The sequence below is a fragment of the Etheostoma cragini genome, chromosome 12 (assembly GCF_013103735.1).
Source record: "Etheostoma cragini isolate CJK2018 chromosome 12, CSU_Ecrag_1.0, whole genome shotgun sequence".
Taxonomy (NCBI): domain Eukaryota; kingdom Metazoa; phylum Chordata; class Actinopteri; order Perciformes; family Percidae; genus Etheostoma; species Etheostoma cragini.
In genome coordinates, this window is record NC_048418.1 from 5041948 (window position 1) to 5059226 (window position 17279).

General features: G+C 39.7%; 1 protein-coding gene across 5 annotated transcripts in view; it reads left to right on the top strand.

Annotated features, from left to right (window-relative positions):
- Positions 1 to 17279, top strand: part of astn1 (astrotactin 1) — a 330603-nt gene that overhangs the window by 279128 nt on the left and 34196 nt on the right. For all 5 annotated transcript variants that reach the window (XM_034888865.1, XM_034888866.1, XM_034888867.1 and 2 more), the window contains 3 exons: positions 6428 to 6705; positions 8931 to 9064; positions 9625 to 9776. In XM_034888865.1, the coding sequence (XP_034744756.1) occupies positions 6428 to 6705; positions 8931 to 9064; positions 9625 to 9776 (564 nt within the window). The remainder of the gene's footprint in view (positions 1 to 6427; positions 6706 to 8930; positions 9065 to 9624; positions 9777 to 17279) is intronic.

The window sequence follows — 17279 nt, forward strand, 5'->3', positions numbered from 1 at the left end:
TATAATGGGAGGTTAGTGATAAATCCCCAGATTAATTAGCTGTTCCAACAGTAAATTAGCGATTTGTAAAATGATGCGATGGGGAAATGTGTTTGGCTCTCTCGGTGAGGTGCAGGTCAGCCTGTTAGCAGCAGTTTCTATGTATACTTCAGCTTCCTGGGAGTTTATTAGTCGGGGCTGTTTGTCTTGTTGATTTGAGTCATTGTGCTGTTGACATAGATTCTCTCTGTCAGTCATCAGTTTTTTGCACTTGCACAAAAACATACAAATTCTCGCTGCCCTTCCATCTATTTCACTCACACACACACAGACACACCTCGCACATCTTTCCTTTGCCTCACCTTTTGGCCCTCACACCGTCAACGCAGAAGCAATCACGTCAAATCTCAGCGTGGCTTTGCAGCCGAAAGAAAAATGCACACTTTTTGTGGACAATTGGCTTTAGCGGGATGCGTCACCCCGCCGCTGTGAAGTATCAGGTACAGGCTGCATGTGGCTGCCTGGGAAGGTGCCGTTTCAAACATCTACGCACATGTACACACACAAGGAGAAAAACTGCACAACACATCGCAGAAGATTTGCGTGTCACATAGGTTTGTTTAAGCACTCTGATGTATTCCATTTCACAGGTTTGGAGTTTAGAATGTATCACACAGACAAACACACAGCATACAGAGAGTATTTGTTTATCTGTGTCTCATGCAGTTTCCTCTTTGCTGCCTTCTAATTCTGTTTATCATTTTTCTCTTCTGCATACAATAGGCGTGATCCTACCCAAACTTTCCCTTTTTAATGCAGTTTTCCATCTCACTGCTTTCCCATTTACTAAGCTACTGCCTGCTTTGATTTCCGACATTCTCAGATCAGCAGGAGCTCATGATTACGTTCCATAACCATATAATGTTCATCTCGGCCAAGCACATTTAAAAGGTTAGGTAGGATTTGCCCTGCTTTTGTCTGCTGAACAGTGGAGCATGTACATCAACAACTCCTCTTTCCAAAATTCGATGCCCTGTCAGTGATCCACTAGCATCATCTAGTGGCTAAAAGAGTTATTACTGAAGTTAGTGGAGTCATGATATTCTACACAGGATGGAGGAGAGAAGGCTTCATGCAGGACCAGAGCATTATAGGTTTAAAAGCCTCATTTAAAAATGAGGCTGATTGTGTCAGAGGCTGAAGTCATAGCTCTTTCATCACAAATAGCGATGATGACTTTAATGAGTTATCATTTAACAAAGAAGTCTAATGAAAGCCGATATAATAGGCAGGATCCGCTGGTTTGCAATTAACAGGAAATAAAGTTTTCACTCAGACGCTGTCATATATTACAACATGTGAACATCACATGCTTAAATAGATCTTTTTTTCCACGAGTCACTCTTTTTTCTCCTGTGGTTTGTACCCATAAACATGTTTAGATTCAAAAGTATATTTACTGTATGTAAACAGGAGGACCGACCTGAGTCAGTCGGTAGCGGATGGACAGGAGTCACCTCTCACCAGGGAGTGTGGGAGGCAGGGGTACATGGAGAGGTATTAGATGAATCTGAACAGCTCTGAGCTCCATCTGTTGTGTGCTATAGTGATAATGAGTCATTCCACTTGGTACAGCATGGGTCAAAGCAGCACCAAATCCCCAGCTACACACACACACACACACACACACACACACACACACACACACACACACACACACAGATTAGTACATACCCTAATACATGCTCATTCTGTGAGTTTCTCATCATGTGTCTGTCCTGTGTCTACAGTTTAGTGATGCCTGTTATGTCTCAGCTGGTATGAAAGATTGGATTTCAGGCCATGTCCAGGCCCTCTTTTGACAAACATTTTAAAATGTTAACCACCAATGTTAAGCACTACCTTATTGTTATTAATTTTGAGATTCATACTTGCATTTTGGTTTTATACTATAATGTAATGTAAATTATGTTTACATGCTTCAATATTGAAATTATTAATTATTTTTGTCTGAAAAGCCCAGTCGGCCGTGATTGGATTGCCAGCCAAATACGGTGCACCTTCGCGAAGGTAGTTGTCAAGTCGTGGTGGGGATACTCAGATGTGTGTGTGTGTGTGTGGGGGGGGGGGGGGGGGGGGGGGGTTATTTTAATGAGCTTTCATGTGGCACAGGAAATCACTTTCAGCACTTCTATAACTGAAATATGTTTACACAAGCATAAAAGTATCACACGCTTTCTCTTACACACACACACACACACACACACACACACACACAGGTTTACGGGGTACTCAACCCCTCGTCGTCAGAAATAAAGTTAGATCGAATTTGGTGCAGTCTAGTATAGATTGGATCCAAAATTGTATTTGTGGAAGAATTAAGGAGAGGAGGAGGATATGGAGTTTTTTTTTTTGAATATTTTGTTTCGTCAGCACTTCCCTTTGTGAAACGCCTGACTCTGTCAAACACAGATTACATTTAATGAGCTTTGTGTATGTGTGCGTGCGTAAATGTGTGTGTATTTTCTTTGGGATTTATTCTCTTCAAAGCGATATACTGCTATGCATTAGTGTCAAAGCAGGTGTGTGCTTTAGTGCGTGGGTTGAAGTTGACAGCAGTTTAGATGCTTAGATAAGTGTGTAAGTTCTCCTTGTAGACCTAAATAGAGATAAAGATTGACAGAAGAAAAAGGGGGAATGAGAAATTGAGTAAAAGAGAGTTAAAGGAGAAAGCAAAAGCAAAGAAAGTGTCAGGAAATGTGAGCAAAGAGAGAGTGTTCCTGTCTTTAGTAGGAAGATGCAGAGAGGGAATATTATATTACAGCTCTACGGCCTCGCACCTTCTGTACCACACATGTATGTGCATTGTGAAAATAGGTGTGATTGTGCTTTTTACTTGGTAAGAGACAGAGAGTGAAAGAGGAAAGGGATATGCTGTAAAGAAAAAAAAGAAAAGCTGAGGATGGCAAAGGGAGAGAGACGTTAAGCGAGGTTCAAAGAAGAAGATGCTCCTCTCTTGTTTGCTTTTGTGTGAAATAAAAAAACAGCATGAGTATTAGAGAAAATAACATTTTTAACTCCCTGCAAAAACCCATACTTCACCTTGGGAAGACTTGTACTTATAAAGGAGACATCTATACACAGGAAACCATATTTTCCTGCACCATCGAGCACTGTGTCCCTGAACAACACATTATGTACAACAAGATGTATGTGGATTTTAAAAGCTGCTTACTTACCAGGTGTTTACTTCCGCCTGTTAACTTGATTCACAAACTAAAGTTGCTATTTTCTTTTATCTTAAGATACTTTATGTGAAGGAGTAGATAATGAAGTCAGTTTGTTTTGGCCACTTATCAGGTCATGGACACATGCTAATCATCCATTCGGACAAGATTCATCACATGAATAGAAATTCATCAAATAGAAAAGCAGCATATCAAGAAATAAACAATCGTTAAGCAGTTACCGACACCAGGAGTTTGATACCCCACCAGCTATCCACCAGAGGAGCTGGTTGGATGAGTCCAACATGACTCTTGATGTTTATCTGTGACTCTCAGAGAGGTTTTTCACAGAATGTTCTGGAGGGCCATTTTGCCTCTATGTTAAAGGGAACAGCAGTCACCATGTGCAGAACAACAGCACTTCTCCCCTGACGTTACTCATCCCTCCAACCGACCTCCTTTACCTACACATTCCTCTGATTGGAAAAGGCTTATGTGTCAATTTGTCCAAAACACAGAGCTTCGAAGCTGCATGCTAACATTGACAAGGACATAAACAAATGCATGCAGAGGCCCACACCTAGCAAGGACACTACAATATAACAATACTATAAGATTTGGTGGTGTTTACCTAAACTTGGGCACATGGAAAATACATATTCACACACACAAATTAAGGTTTTTCTTTTTTTTCCAGTCCATTAATGGGTGTGGAGGCAGCTGCCTGTGTTATCAAAGGAGTCTTTCATTCATTACACCTGACAGTTAAATTTCCCAGGGTGTCATTTCTCATTGTTTAGCATATTAGATATTCGCGGGCTGTTATGTTCTCCCACTGCTCCCATGTGGCATTTGTTTGATTTTTTTTTCTTTCACCTGTTCTGGTTGTGGTCTGATTGCTAATTTATATAAAGGGGCCCAGGTGCACCATGGCCTCTCTGTCTCTGCAGCATTCGGATATGAAACAGGTTGGTGTTGTTGTTTTGTTACTGTGTTTTAAGTGAAGGTTAAAGTACATGTAATTTTTTTTTCCTGGTTCGATCTCCAGCTTCTTCACAGTTGGTGTCAATGTCCTGATGAGCAGGTTGGCACCTTGCATGGCAGCCTCTGCCGTCAGTGTATGAGTGTGTGTGAATGGGTGAATTTTGGCATGTGTTGTGAAGCACATTGAGTGGTCGGTGGACTAGCAAAGCACTGTATGAATGCAGTCCATTTAACATTTATGTCCTTTGTATCTTTTGGTGCTTTATGGGAAGCGCCAATGTGTGCTTGGCTCAGGGTCCCACTTTCTTTTTGCGAGGTTTGATGGCCCTGTTTTTATCGAATATTAAGTCACACAGATCTGACCCAAGGACCTTAAGATGAATGGGCTTTCATTTAATGTATTCTGCAAAAGTCAAAAACTTTGGACAACGGTAAAGATATTACGACTACAAACAAATTCTGCACATAGTGGCTTCAAGTTCATTTACTTTTTATTTTAATGGTCCTCCTGACTCTTATTTATCTCCTTATCCTTTACTAACTTCATGACCTTTTATCAAGCTAAATTAAACTGATTTTTACTAGTTAATCATGCCATTACTTGGAAATCTTGTGAAACTCAATAGGCATCATGCAAAATAAAGTGTTTGCATATTTGAGTGATGTGTGGGGGATAAGGTATTATCAACAAGGGATTAATTACCCACACGTGCACCCAAAAGCTAAACACAGAATATTGCTTTGTAGCACTTAGATTCACCCACACTCATCTGCACACATGTGTGCATGCACACACACACACACACACACACACACACACACACACACCCACACACACACACATACAAATGTATGTACACTTCCAGATACAATCATGATGACAATCCATGGAGATATTCTGAAGAAATTCTGTTCAAAAGTGTTTGGTCTTAAGGATGGACGGGGGTGTGAATATGGGTGTATGACGAACGTTTGTTTTGAGGTTTTAAGTGTGAGTTTTTGTATGTCTATACCATCTTACATTATTAGAATAACCTTTATTTAGATAACTCCTTTTCTTCCAAAGCATATAGCTCAAAGTACTGAAATACCGACGCACATTCTCTTTCATTGAATACAAAAGAAAAGGAAATTGCAAAAGGTTACTTTTAACGGAGTTGTTTAACAAAAAGTTAACATTAAAGTAATGGAATTATACTCTTAGAAAAATTGCCATCTCTTTGCCTTCATTCTTGTGCACATGTTTTGGTCCATGAGCTCGTGGCTCATAACCCTGAGTTGTATTCCATCAGAGGCAGCTCGCACAACAAGCCTATTCCCTAATTGGTGCTAGAGCTTTTAAATTGCCTGTGTTTTCTCACAGCCAAGCAGTCTCCCAAAATGGTAATCTGAAAAAGTCCCCCTTTTAAAAAAGACAAATAGTTCTGCATTAAGCATGTTTCCCTCTGTCGCTGCTCTCTAGCTCACCTTGCAAGTGGATATCTCACTCTGTCTGACACACAATTACAGTTTATGTGGAATATTTGATTCACATATTTACATAATTCAAAAGTAAAACTAACTCAACAGACCAAAACGTTATCATGTCTCATATAAAGTCGGTGCTAGTAGTGTGCAGGAGGTCACCTGTCTTACAGTTGTGTATAAAACATTCGACAAAAATGAATGAGTAGTATCTAAGCCTGATGTATACAGTATGTGTTGTGGAGTAAAGCGTAGTGTTCCATTATACATTTCTGCAATTTGCTAAATGAAGTAACATATGTGCAACCTATTGTTACTGAGTAGAAGACACTGGTTTCATCTAACTGGTTTACACTTTATCTTTCTCAGTTGTTAATCATTTTGAGAAGTTAATTCAAGTTTCATAAACTGAGCAGGGGAAAATATCATGAAGGTTAATAACAGCCTGTAATAGATAGTCACGTGGCGGAGGGGGAAAGGGAGATATGGCAACACATGTACTTTCTAGCTGTGCCATGTTGTGTTATATATATATATATATATATATATATATATATATATACACACACACACACACACACACAGACACACACACAAACACACAAAAGTAACAAAATCATAAATCTTCACACATGCTTTTTTATAGCTTCATTGTCATGGTCTTTGCATATAATACATTTGATTGTGTTTGCTGTGTGTCTCCTGTAAAGTCCAAATTATATCCCCCCAAAAATGTACGATGAGAAAAAAACAAATTTTCTCCTGTCTATTAGGTAACTCGCCTTCGGAGGAGTCAGAGGAGCGTGACAAGGAGCCAAGGACGCTGACCTACCCTGCATACATTGCCAGCCTGCTGGACACAGGTGCCAAGCGCATGGCTGCTGGTGTCCGTATGGACTGCAACAGCCAAGGCCAGTGCCCGCGCTCCTGTCACCTCTGCCACATGAGCCCAAGGGTGGTGCAAGGGCGGCAGCAGTCCGAGCCTGTTCTGCTGCAGATCACCAAAGCTGCGCCCATCTTTGAGCTGGTGTCTAACAATGAGACCTACCAGGTGTGTACAGTGTTCATCCCTTACTACGTGTGACAGTCTAATGTCTAAAAAAAAAACAATTTCGCTGGCTAGTCCACACAGCATTTCGAGTTAGGAGAAAAATGTGATCTGCTTTATTGGCATTTCTTTAAATGAATCACAATTTTCTTAATTAGGGAATACGCTTGTTGTGTGGACTGAGCGACTCCTGAAGGAACTTGTTTTTGTGAAACGTGTACATTTAAAGGTTATTTTAATTTTGCAAAAGAAAACTCAGATTGGACAGATAGTCTGCTCGCTGTCTGGATTTACCCTGCAGAGATCTGAGGAGCAGTTAACCATAGTCCTCAGAAATCCACCGGAGTTTAAAATGCCAACACACATTTTCCTTGACACACTCATAACAAGTGGCTGCGTCTTCTCTCATCCTCCTGAACTCTTAATACCTTTCCTGTGAAATTTTAAAGGAAGTATTTATTGCCTGATGTACTAGAATGTAAAGTTTCCCACCATTTTATCTATGCTACCTAATGTGCAATTAGTTATACAAAACATCCATGCATCAGTATGGGTTTGTAATCATTAAACCAAAGTCACTCTATTAACTGGCGTCCTGCAGTGAAACCCACCATGGGTTTGCATGTGGGTGATCCATCACGGCTGGCCTCATTATAAAAGAGGTTACAGAGAAGTCTTTTCCTTCTGGAGTATCATGCCTTACTCTGCTGACAGCATGCTGTGTTATAATCTGCCGTACTGCACTGTGACTTATCTGACTTCATCGATACTGAATGTGGTTACCGCTTCTATTCCTCTGGCAGGAAAAAAAGGTTGATTTGGTGCTGTCCACGCTTTGGGGGGTTAGGCTTTCATCCAAAAGCTCAGGCCTGCAGATACAGCCGGTGTCATCAACACAGGCTGTTTGGAGGTAGCTAGTGTTTGACTGTGCAGATGCTTGAAAAGACATGATGCACAGGCAACATTTTGCATAATTATTTTGCTTGCCTTTACAAGTGTCACCCTTACATATACTGTAGTTAATAGGGGTGTCTGATGAACTGAATTTTACTTAGAATAAAAGTATTAGTTTGGCTTCCCTATTAAAAAAACAACAATAACAAAGAGTACAATTACAACATGATGTTGCCATCAGGTAATATCCAGACAAAGAATCTCAATATAAATTTAATTTGGGTCAACTTGACATCCATGGCTCAGCCAATCAATTATGTCAATATGTACATATCAACCTATACTACTATATTACTATAACAATATTTAACCAGAACTCAGAGATATTAATCCCATACTAACAACTTAGGTGTAATTAAATGCTTAACTCCCTAAAAGGGAATATGCATATATAATTATGTAAGTAGTAGGACAATATACTTTTACAAAGTCCGACCCCATTTCATTTCTGTTGCTAGGTAAGACGAGATTCACGAGAACAAACATGACGATCCATGTTTGGCTGCAAAAAGTGTGTATTGGATCATTTCTGGGTGTCAGGCAATGCAGCTTTACTTTTCCTGCTGGAGTGCTAGAAGTCATGTATATCTAAATAAATAACACCAAGAATAACTTTGGGGTTAAAAAAAACTGGAGAAAAAAAAACTAGAAGCTAGTAAACACGAATATAAACAATGCTGGATTTATAATACTTTAAAAAACGGCTGTGTAAATGTTTTATGAGGAAGGAAACCCATTCAACACATTCCTTAGCTCAGGGACACACAATGTGTTTTGGTGGGTATTATTAAATGTGAACATAACTTGTCTGTTTACAAGAAGACACCCCAGGGCCACCTTTAATATCATGAGTGTCATTGTGTGTGGATGAGGTCCTGCTGCAATGGCTGTAAAAGCATTGGGTTCGGTTGCCACAATTGTAGTTTCCATAGCTAAAAGGGGCTGAAGGGGAAGTGTCCAGACGGACACACGTCAAGTCAAGGGCTTTAGGGGGTCTTTTGCACACATTTTAAAGGAAATTGGCCTGGGGTTAAGGCTATGATCATGCGCAATGTCCCAAAAAACTTTAAGTTTGGGAAATGATTTGATAGAAAGTGTTTTCATTTTTTAGTTTTTTTGTGGAAAAACTTTAATATACAATGCTTGATGTGGGAATAGAATTTCATGGAAAGAATTACATTTTAATAGTGCATGTTCCAATATAACGTGTGCTTTGAATTTTGGTTTCACGTTTGTCTCTCTCACTCTTTCTCTGCCTCTCTCTCTTTCTGTAGGCTCTTCATGAGGCGATGATGAGCATGCTATGGTGTTCAGGGAAAGGAGATGTCATCGATGACTGGTGTCGGTGTGATTCCAGCGCTTTTGGCACAGACGGACTGCCCACCTGTGCCCCACTTCCCCAACCTATGTTAGTAACTTATAGTATTAACTCTCTCCAATCACATACCGTCCATCATTTTATTGGCATAACTTTATCTCATGCTGCAATGTTGTCAAGTCATGTGCCATCAGGATGCTTTTCTACACAGAAATGTATTGCCACAAAATATTACAGCCATGGATGGATTACTGAATGGAGGGGGAGGGGGCTTGTTACGTGTTTGGGTTCAGGGGCCCATTGTTTTAGGTCAGGGATTATAGCCGCCATGGATTTATTTCTGCTGCCCAGTTTGGGAGTGCTCATCAATAAAATGAGCTGCTGCATTAATTGGTTGGCATGAAAACCTGTACACATGGGTCTCAATGCTACATAGCTGCAGATAAACCGCTCCAGCATAAGCCAAGTCAGACATCAGGGGATAAATGCCTATATTTTTCTGTTGACAGAAGTGTTTGTGTTCTTATTGGGTTGCAGTTTTGCAGAACACGAGGGATAATGTTTGCTGTCAATTACAGTATTTGGACAGTTTGCTGACAGTTTCTTTCACTCAGTAGCATGGTTTTGCATCTCTGTCACTCTGTTGCCAGGCTGAAACTGTCTTACACCTACGAGCCCAGCAGCTCATTGGTCATCATGGAGTGGAACCACACCGAGCCACCAATCGGCGTGCGGATTGTTGATTACCTTATTAGCCAGGAGAAGGTGACCGAGAGGACCGACCACTCCAAAGTTGAGACAGGTACGTCGGCCCAGAACTACCCACATCAAGAGTTTGGCCATTGATGATAAACAAGGACCAACTGTTGGAAAATAGGCCTATGTTGCCAGGCAACCAGAGATGCCAGATTTAATAGCGGTTAGTAAAAAACAATTTCATAAATATATGTATTCTAAACTTCTTAGTCATGCTTCATCTGCTTGCTGGAACTTGCAAAGAGATGTTGTTTGTGCATTGTTCAGTTTCTCCAGGTCACTCCGTGTGATTCTAACAGAAACTGAACAAGCAAGTGGGACTGTTCATATTTTGGATGCGTACCACTTTGAGATGGGTGAGTCAGTTGGCCTCAATTTGTATGGGCAGCTGCTGGCCAGTGTTCATTATTTATGCTGGCTCAACCCATAAACCCGCCAATTTGTCAGCACCATGTGGCAACATGAGCCTAATTTCTTTTTATCTCGTCTACCACTTGGAAGAAAGAAAAATCTCTCCTTATGTTGCTGTCGTCATAGAAAAAGTTGGAAGTGTAATTTTTATCATAAGAGTGTGCCCCGCAATTTGGAAAACCTGTTCTACAAAATTAATCTTTAACATTAACATACCAATACCAGTTTAAAACAGGTGCATTTTATTTAGCTTTACAGACATGCCCAGGCTCACTCCACTTGTTATAGGCCTAATTCAGTTGTAGTTTTTAAGGCCTCCACAAGATGGAGTACACCAGTAGTAGTAATAAAAATAATGGAGAACTGAAGTATTTATTTAGAGTATTTAGCTTGTTGATCAGACTGAATTCTAATTACTGGACTGATTTCATGAACTAGGCAGGTGTGTATTCTATTTATCTATGCAATGTTATGTAATGTACAAATGTAAATGCTTTCAGTGTTGCAAAAAAGTCTTGCCATTGGTCATAATGGTAATGGCAAAGTAGCCATATTAATGAATGGTATTAATTAACATCTATGTTTCTTGCAGTAATTGACAACATAAACTGTAATCAAACGTATTTTCAAAGGGTTTTCTATTTTTCTCACAGTTCAATCCTTATGGATTCAGTGATTTGCTTATTAAGGTATGTTTTCCCCATCATGGTTTCACTAAAAGGAGGAAATCATATAAGCAGCCGCAGAAGCAGCAGCAGCAGTAGTGTGTCTAGTTCTATCATTCATAACAGAGTGCACAGCTTATTTGGCTGGATCTATATTAAAGGAAGCTGGCAAAACAGGGGCAGTTTATTTTAGCAGTAATGACCCGATCCATAATGGAGTACAGTTCTCTGTGAGTACCAAGGTTTGTTGTAGCTTAATGAGAGTATAAACTGTATTAGTCAGAACAGTGAGAATCGTTAATCAATGCAGCTGATTCAGACAGGAGAGGAAAGCAGGTGGGCATTTTCTTTGTTAGTGTTGCTTTGTATATCCACTCTCATATTGCAAGCAGTACAGCATAAATTTCAGAGATTGTCAATGCAAAAATGTGCTGGATAGTGCCAATGATCAGCTGTCTTTTGCTAATGACAGCTGAGGCTGAGATGCTCATTTCTGGAATGTTTCTGAATATGTTAATTCTCGAGGGACAAAACAGTCTTAACGTTAGTAATTATGGTTATGTGGCTACTGTATTAAGTTTTCCAAACATGTTCCCTGCTCATTCTTTCACTTAACAATTCAATTTTTTAAAAGAATTCTTTCAGTCAAAAATCTCAAAGTGTACTGTGCTGCATAGTATGCAAGGTGGAATAACACCGGATCAACCTAAATGCAATCAGACATGGCGTCATGCTGTGTGTAAACTCAGCGTCCCCTACTGATAACAGATTAAAGGGGGTGCCCCTCTATGTGAAAAGTATGTGGAATCCCTGCTCTACAGCCTGCTTCTAAAGTCTTGTGGAAATGCTTCCAGAACAGTGGAGGTTTTTTAGCAACACGGGATGTCTCAGTGAGATCATACACTAGAGTTACTGTAAAACATTCAAAATGTATTGTAAGCATTGTTATGGCAGCTTAGTTTTAAGGTTATATTATATTTTCATTAGTCTATATCCACTTCTGGGATTGCTCCATTGCTATTTTTTTTCCTGCCGGATGTCCGTTACCTTCCACTTTCTTGGTGTTGTAATTTTAAACACCAGGCGATTTATGAGAACTCTGGTTAACTGCTCCTCAGATCTCTGCAGGGTAAATCCAGACAGCTAGCTAGAATATCTGTCCAATCTGAGTTTTCTGTTGCACAACTAAAACAACCTTTGAACGCACACATGTTGAACGCACGCATATCAAAACAGATTCCAATCCATGTTGTTGGATATTCCTCCGTTTGAGTTATTGTAATACATTTTCTTTGGAGGTATTTTAAATAAGAGAGCCTGGAATTTTGTGTGTAAAGGGTGTACTGCCTCACAGTGAAGCACACTTTTGAGAAAAAAATATGATGTCACTGAATGGCTTGGTTGACCTTCTTTGGGACCTTAGGGCACAAATAAGTTGCTTGGCCACTGTCAACTCACTTTAATACATGGCTTGGTTGAATTCAAAGGCATTCTGTGACCGTTGCTAAGTACACACCGTTGCCATGCATAGCAGAGCGTGGCCATGGACGCAGTTCTGTTCACTGTGGAGCAAATAGAGTGAAATAAGTCTGGGTAACTTATCAGCTGTGGCAAAAAGTTGAGCTATGTGGATGAACTTCTGTCCTCCAATTCAAGCAATGACAGCAGATGTGGTGAGCATCTATCTCTACATTTTAAATACGGTCTATGATGGCTATGCAGTAACTGCCTTAGGGACAACAACACTAATAAGTTAGCTTACATTGCAACATTTTTTATGTTACTGGTGTGTTAACTGCAGAAGCTGTGCAAAAGGGAAAGACAATGAATGAGGACATACATGTCCCATTTACCTCGTCTCACTTCACCGTCAACAAAAATGTTTTGTTTAATGTGAATTACATCAGCCAATAGCCCGCAAGCTCACTGCAACGCTCCAGCTAATGTTGTGTCAAGTCCTGCAGTGATTAAAACAGCAGCTGGGTCATTTGTCCACCTAAATCTAGCAATAGCAGGGAAGCACCCCATAACTTATAAATTATATGGCTACTACCACAGCCCGTAAGTGGGAAAAAAACTAGTGGCTTTTGCCAGAAGTGTATTAGCTACAGAGTTTACGTTGCTATAGATGCAGGATTCCAACCGTAGATACAGAACAGTCTATTTTCTTTAGCAGAAGCAATCCAATCAATAAACTCCTATATAAATCAAATCAATATTATTCAAATAATTGTTTTTTTTTATAAGTAGCCATTTTATAAGCAGGGGCCGCGTCGGGCCCTGATCAACCTGTTGGGGTTTTAGTCGCTTTTACAACCGCCTCGCTCTACATTATCCCTTATGTCACTCTCCCTAACTGCTAAGTATTCCTATTCTGGAATATTAACAGAAATGCATGTTTGTGGTTATTTGATCAAACACAGGTTTTAATGTACCAGCACAGTATCATCATGGAACTAGGTTTTCACACAGGGACTCTCTTCAGGGCTGGGCCTCTTGACCAACCTACATGGACTTATCACATCAGCTAATGTGTGCTTCAGTAGTATACATACCCGTACTTGAAAGACAATTACAGTTACAATTGATTGTTGCATGAAACCTGGTGCTTTTGTGGCTCACTTAACTCCCTTCACCAGGGGAGAGGCAAAATATTATTTATAACTGTCAGTAAGTTTATGATGGAGTAAAGAAATGGAAAGCTTACCATCAGTGGAACCTCTCTGTTAATGTATAGTGTTGTGTGGAGGACAACTGCAACTTTAATGCAAGGGAGCACTTTAATAAAAAGCAATGAAATATCACTTAAATGGTGAATGTGACCTTTCGGTTTCTGTTTTGGATTTTTGGAGCATAATTTCTTCTTGTGCCCTTTGAACAGATCATCCGTGTGAGCTCGACATTACCACTGTGCTTCATGGCCTAACAAAACAAATGTTTGTCCCATCCCCTAATCTGTGCTGTCAGAGCGATAAACAGAAAAGATGAAAACAGTGGATGCTCAAGTATCCGGCATGACTTTAGGTGGTTGGGAGAACATTTTGGGGCTGCAGTGCCGATACAATGTTTACTTACACTTAAAGTTCAAATGAAGTTCTTATCGGGCCACAAAGTCAATCTTTCAGGCTTTGCAATGGTACTTTGGTACAACATCAAAGTTTACCGTTTTTGGAAAGACTTAAGAATCATAATCAGACATGTTGAAAGAAACATAATTTCTTTGTGACACAACAGGAACCGCTCTCAAGTAGAGTTTAAGTCATTATGGCTAAAAAAATAAATCTGCTCATGCATTTTTGTTATCAGTTAGTGGTTGATACAGAGATATAGAAGAAATAGTGAGGAATAGTCCAATCAGATAAACAAAGAAAATGTCTTGTATCTAACAAGATACTCTAACTACCATGGAACTTGGCAGTGTTTTCATTAGCATTGATACTAGGCAAGAAACAACTGTGGCACAGGAATATTCCACTCAGTGGATTTTCTGTCATGCTGAGCTTTTCCAGTTTACTGATTCTGTTGCACTCTAAATAAGACAGTGCATGTTTCCATGGTGTCATGCACTTAAGCCATCCTCATTAAACTAATGGAGGTTACTTTCAAGGATAATTTCTTCAAATTTTCCAGCCAGTGCCATAGCTAATCACTGCCCTGTTCTAGGCCCTTAAAGGATGGCATAGATATTATACTACGTTATCACTGGAAAAACGGACTCCAGTCTCTCCGTTAATTGCTTCAAAACAAACTCACAGACAAACCACTTGCCTGGAAGGTGTAATTCATCACTGCAAAATTGAAGCAGGATGAATTTATCAGACTCTACTGGCTTGTTGCCTAAAGCCCCCATTTTGTTCATTCTCCTCTGCAAGAAATGCATGACATTGCACTGTTAAGAAAGCTGAGTTTACAACTCTAGTTATGCTACTTGAGCAGTCTTTGGGTGTAAAGTTGCCTTACATGTATAATATGCACTTCAGTGGCTGCCTTAGGATATTTGCTGCTACTTTTAGTCTAGTGTGTTTATTTTTTTTGACATAAGGTTGGCAAGTTTGTGAAATTCTCTCATTTCCAATTACTCAGAACCTTATTTGTAATAATACATCTTTTGTGTAACATTTATGAAATGGAGAAACTAAAAAAGCCCCCACTTGGGTTTATAAATGCCAAACATTAGCCAGAACAATGCCATGCTTTGGTATGTGCTGTTTTAAAAGGTTATTTGATATGATTAACACTCCTCAAAATGTCTTTCTTTTAAATATTTTGGTGCTGTTTTCCACCCAACAAAATATATCCTAAGGTTACTAAAGTATGTTATCAAACAATGTTGGGCTCAGTCATTCTCTGCTATTTTATAATTCGTGACTTTGCCTGGACTATTTTTATCTGATGAACTTAGAAGTTAGAGATTAGCATCTGGTCCAATATGGACAAAAGACATGTATCTTTCTGCTGCAGCACATTAATGCTGGCAATGAATCAAGTCCACCCTGAATTGCAAAAGACCTCCACATCATTTCAGGGCTGTTCAAAGTGCCGGGCAGCTGTTTTGACTTTGTGACCATACAGAGATATTTGTTGTTGTGCTGTTGGTTACAGTGTTGGGAGAATCCAGCATCCAAGTTTCTTCCCTTTGGAAGACATTAAAGTACATCAAAGCCTCTCTAATAAGAAATAACATTCAATATGTGGAAATATCAATACGTCTCTTGATTGTAAAATTAACCTAAAAGAGACATTCAATTTTGTACTGCCACAAATGAATGGATTTGAGCTTTCATGTTCAGGGGTTTTTAGGTGTTATGCCAGGATCAGACTACATGAATTCAGCCCGATTTTGACCTGACAGAAAAGTAGCAGACAAACGTTCAAAGTCATGCCCGATAATGAGGGTCAGGACCGACAAAGTGTCTTTACCTCTTAATTATCAAAGATCCTCAAAGTAACGTTTGGGATGCTTCACAACCACCACACAGAAAGCCTTGTTTGACATGTGACAAGGAAGAGAGAGCGCACTCTTCCTCTCTGGTGCACGTACATAAACATGGTGAAAAGAAGGAGAGACGCCACTGGTGCAGTCTGGTGGAGGAAAGTGCTATTACAGGCTGTTTACATGGCAGAGATCGCCCCGCTTCCCAGCTTTGCATAGGGGTTCAATAAAATGTTTAAATTAAATTATATTACTACTAGTCAGGAGCCAACTTTAAACATGGCACAGACCCTCTATTGCACTCCTAGACCCACTTTAGAGAGCCCAAGTCACTCCCTTCTACTTCCAGTCCATGGGGAGAGGAACATTATTTTTTGATCCCGATGGAATTGAGCCATGGATTACAAATAGGTTTGTCAATTTAAAAGATAATATTTACAAACCAAAGAAAGTCTCAGTTCATTGTGAAATTGTTGAAGTATAAGACTGTGAAAATATGTAAGTGGAAAGACCAAACACTTTGCACACATACAGTACAGTGTATATATACAGTATGCATGTGTGTATTTATATATATATATATATATATATATATATATATATATATATATATATATATATATATATATATATATATATATATATATATATATATATATATGTATGTGTGTGTGTGTGTGTGTGTGTGTGTTTATATATACTAGGGTGACCAGACGTCCCTGGTTTCCGGGGACAGTCCCTGGTTTTGGTGACCTGTCCCCGGCTGGATGGGCCCCCCGGAAATGTCCCTGGTTTTCACTTTGACTGACAGACCCGAAATTGGAAAGAAAGAAAGAAAACACTGACCAAACGTAGCCAATAGTCGCTCCAGACAGCCAGAGGCAGCGCTGCTCCGAGCTCAGAGATGGTTTAGAAAGCCGTTTTTTCCGATGCTAAAATGACTGATTATTTACATGGAGTCTGGTGGGTTTAGCAAACGCATTTTGCGGACTTATATGTTTTAAAGAAGGATCTTAATTTTTAACAGGAAGGTCGACCTCATTATAAATACTTTCCATAATGTTGTCAGACACTTAGAATATTAATCTGAGTCTGTCAGTAGCAAAACAAGCCCTTTTATTTACGTGAATACAAACTGGACAATTATCCTATTAACTTCCATTGTAGCTTGTTTCTCTGATGCCGACTGCAGCGATCTTGTTTAATGCTGGATCAATGTCAAAGGGAAATATTTCCTCAATAGTTTTTATTGTATCTGATTCTCAATGAGCTGTTGCAGAAACAAGCCTGGGGCACTCGGCCCCTAATGAGAACAGCTTTAGGTAGTGTCCCCGTTTCAAGATTTACAAAAATAAAAACATGACGTGTTTTGGAGGTACATGCTTCTGAATGAAGTCACTTTAATAAATACAGATATATGTCTGACTGTCATGAAAGACAAACCAATTGTGTAGTCTGATCCTGGCATTAGACAAAGTGCACCTGTTAGACCACTAGAGTGCAGGACTTGCTAACAAGTGCTGGTATTGACTGACCAAAC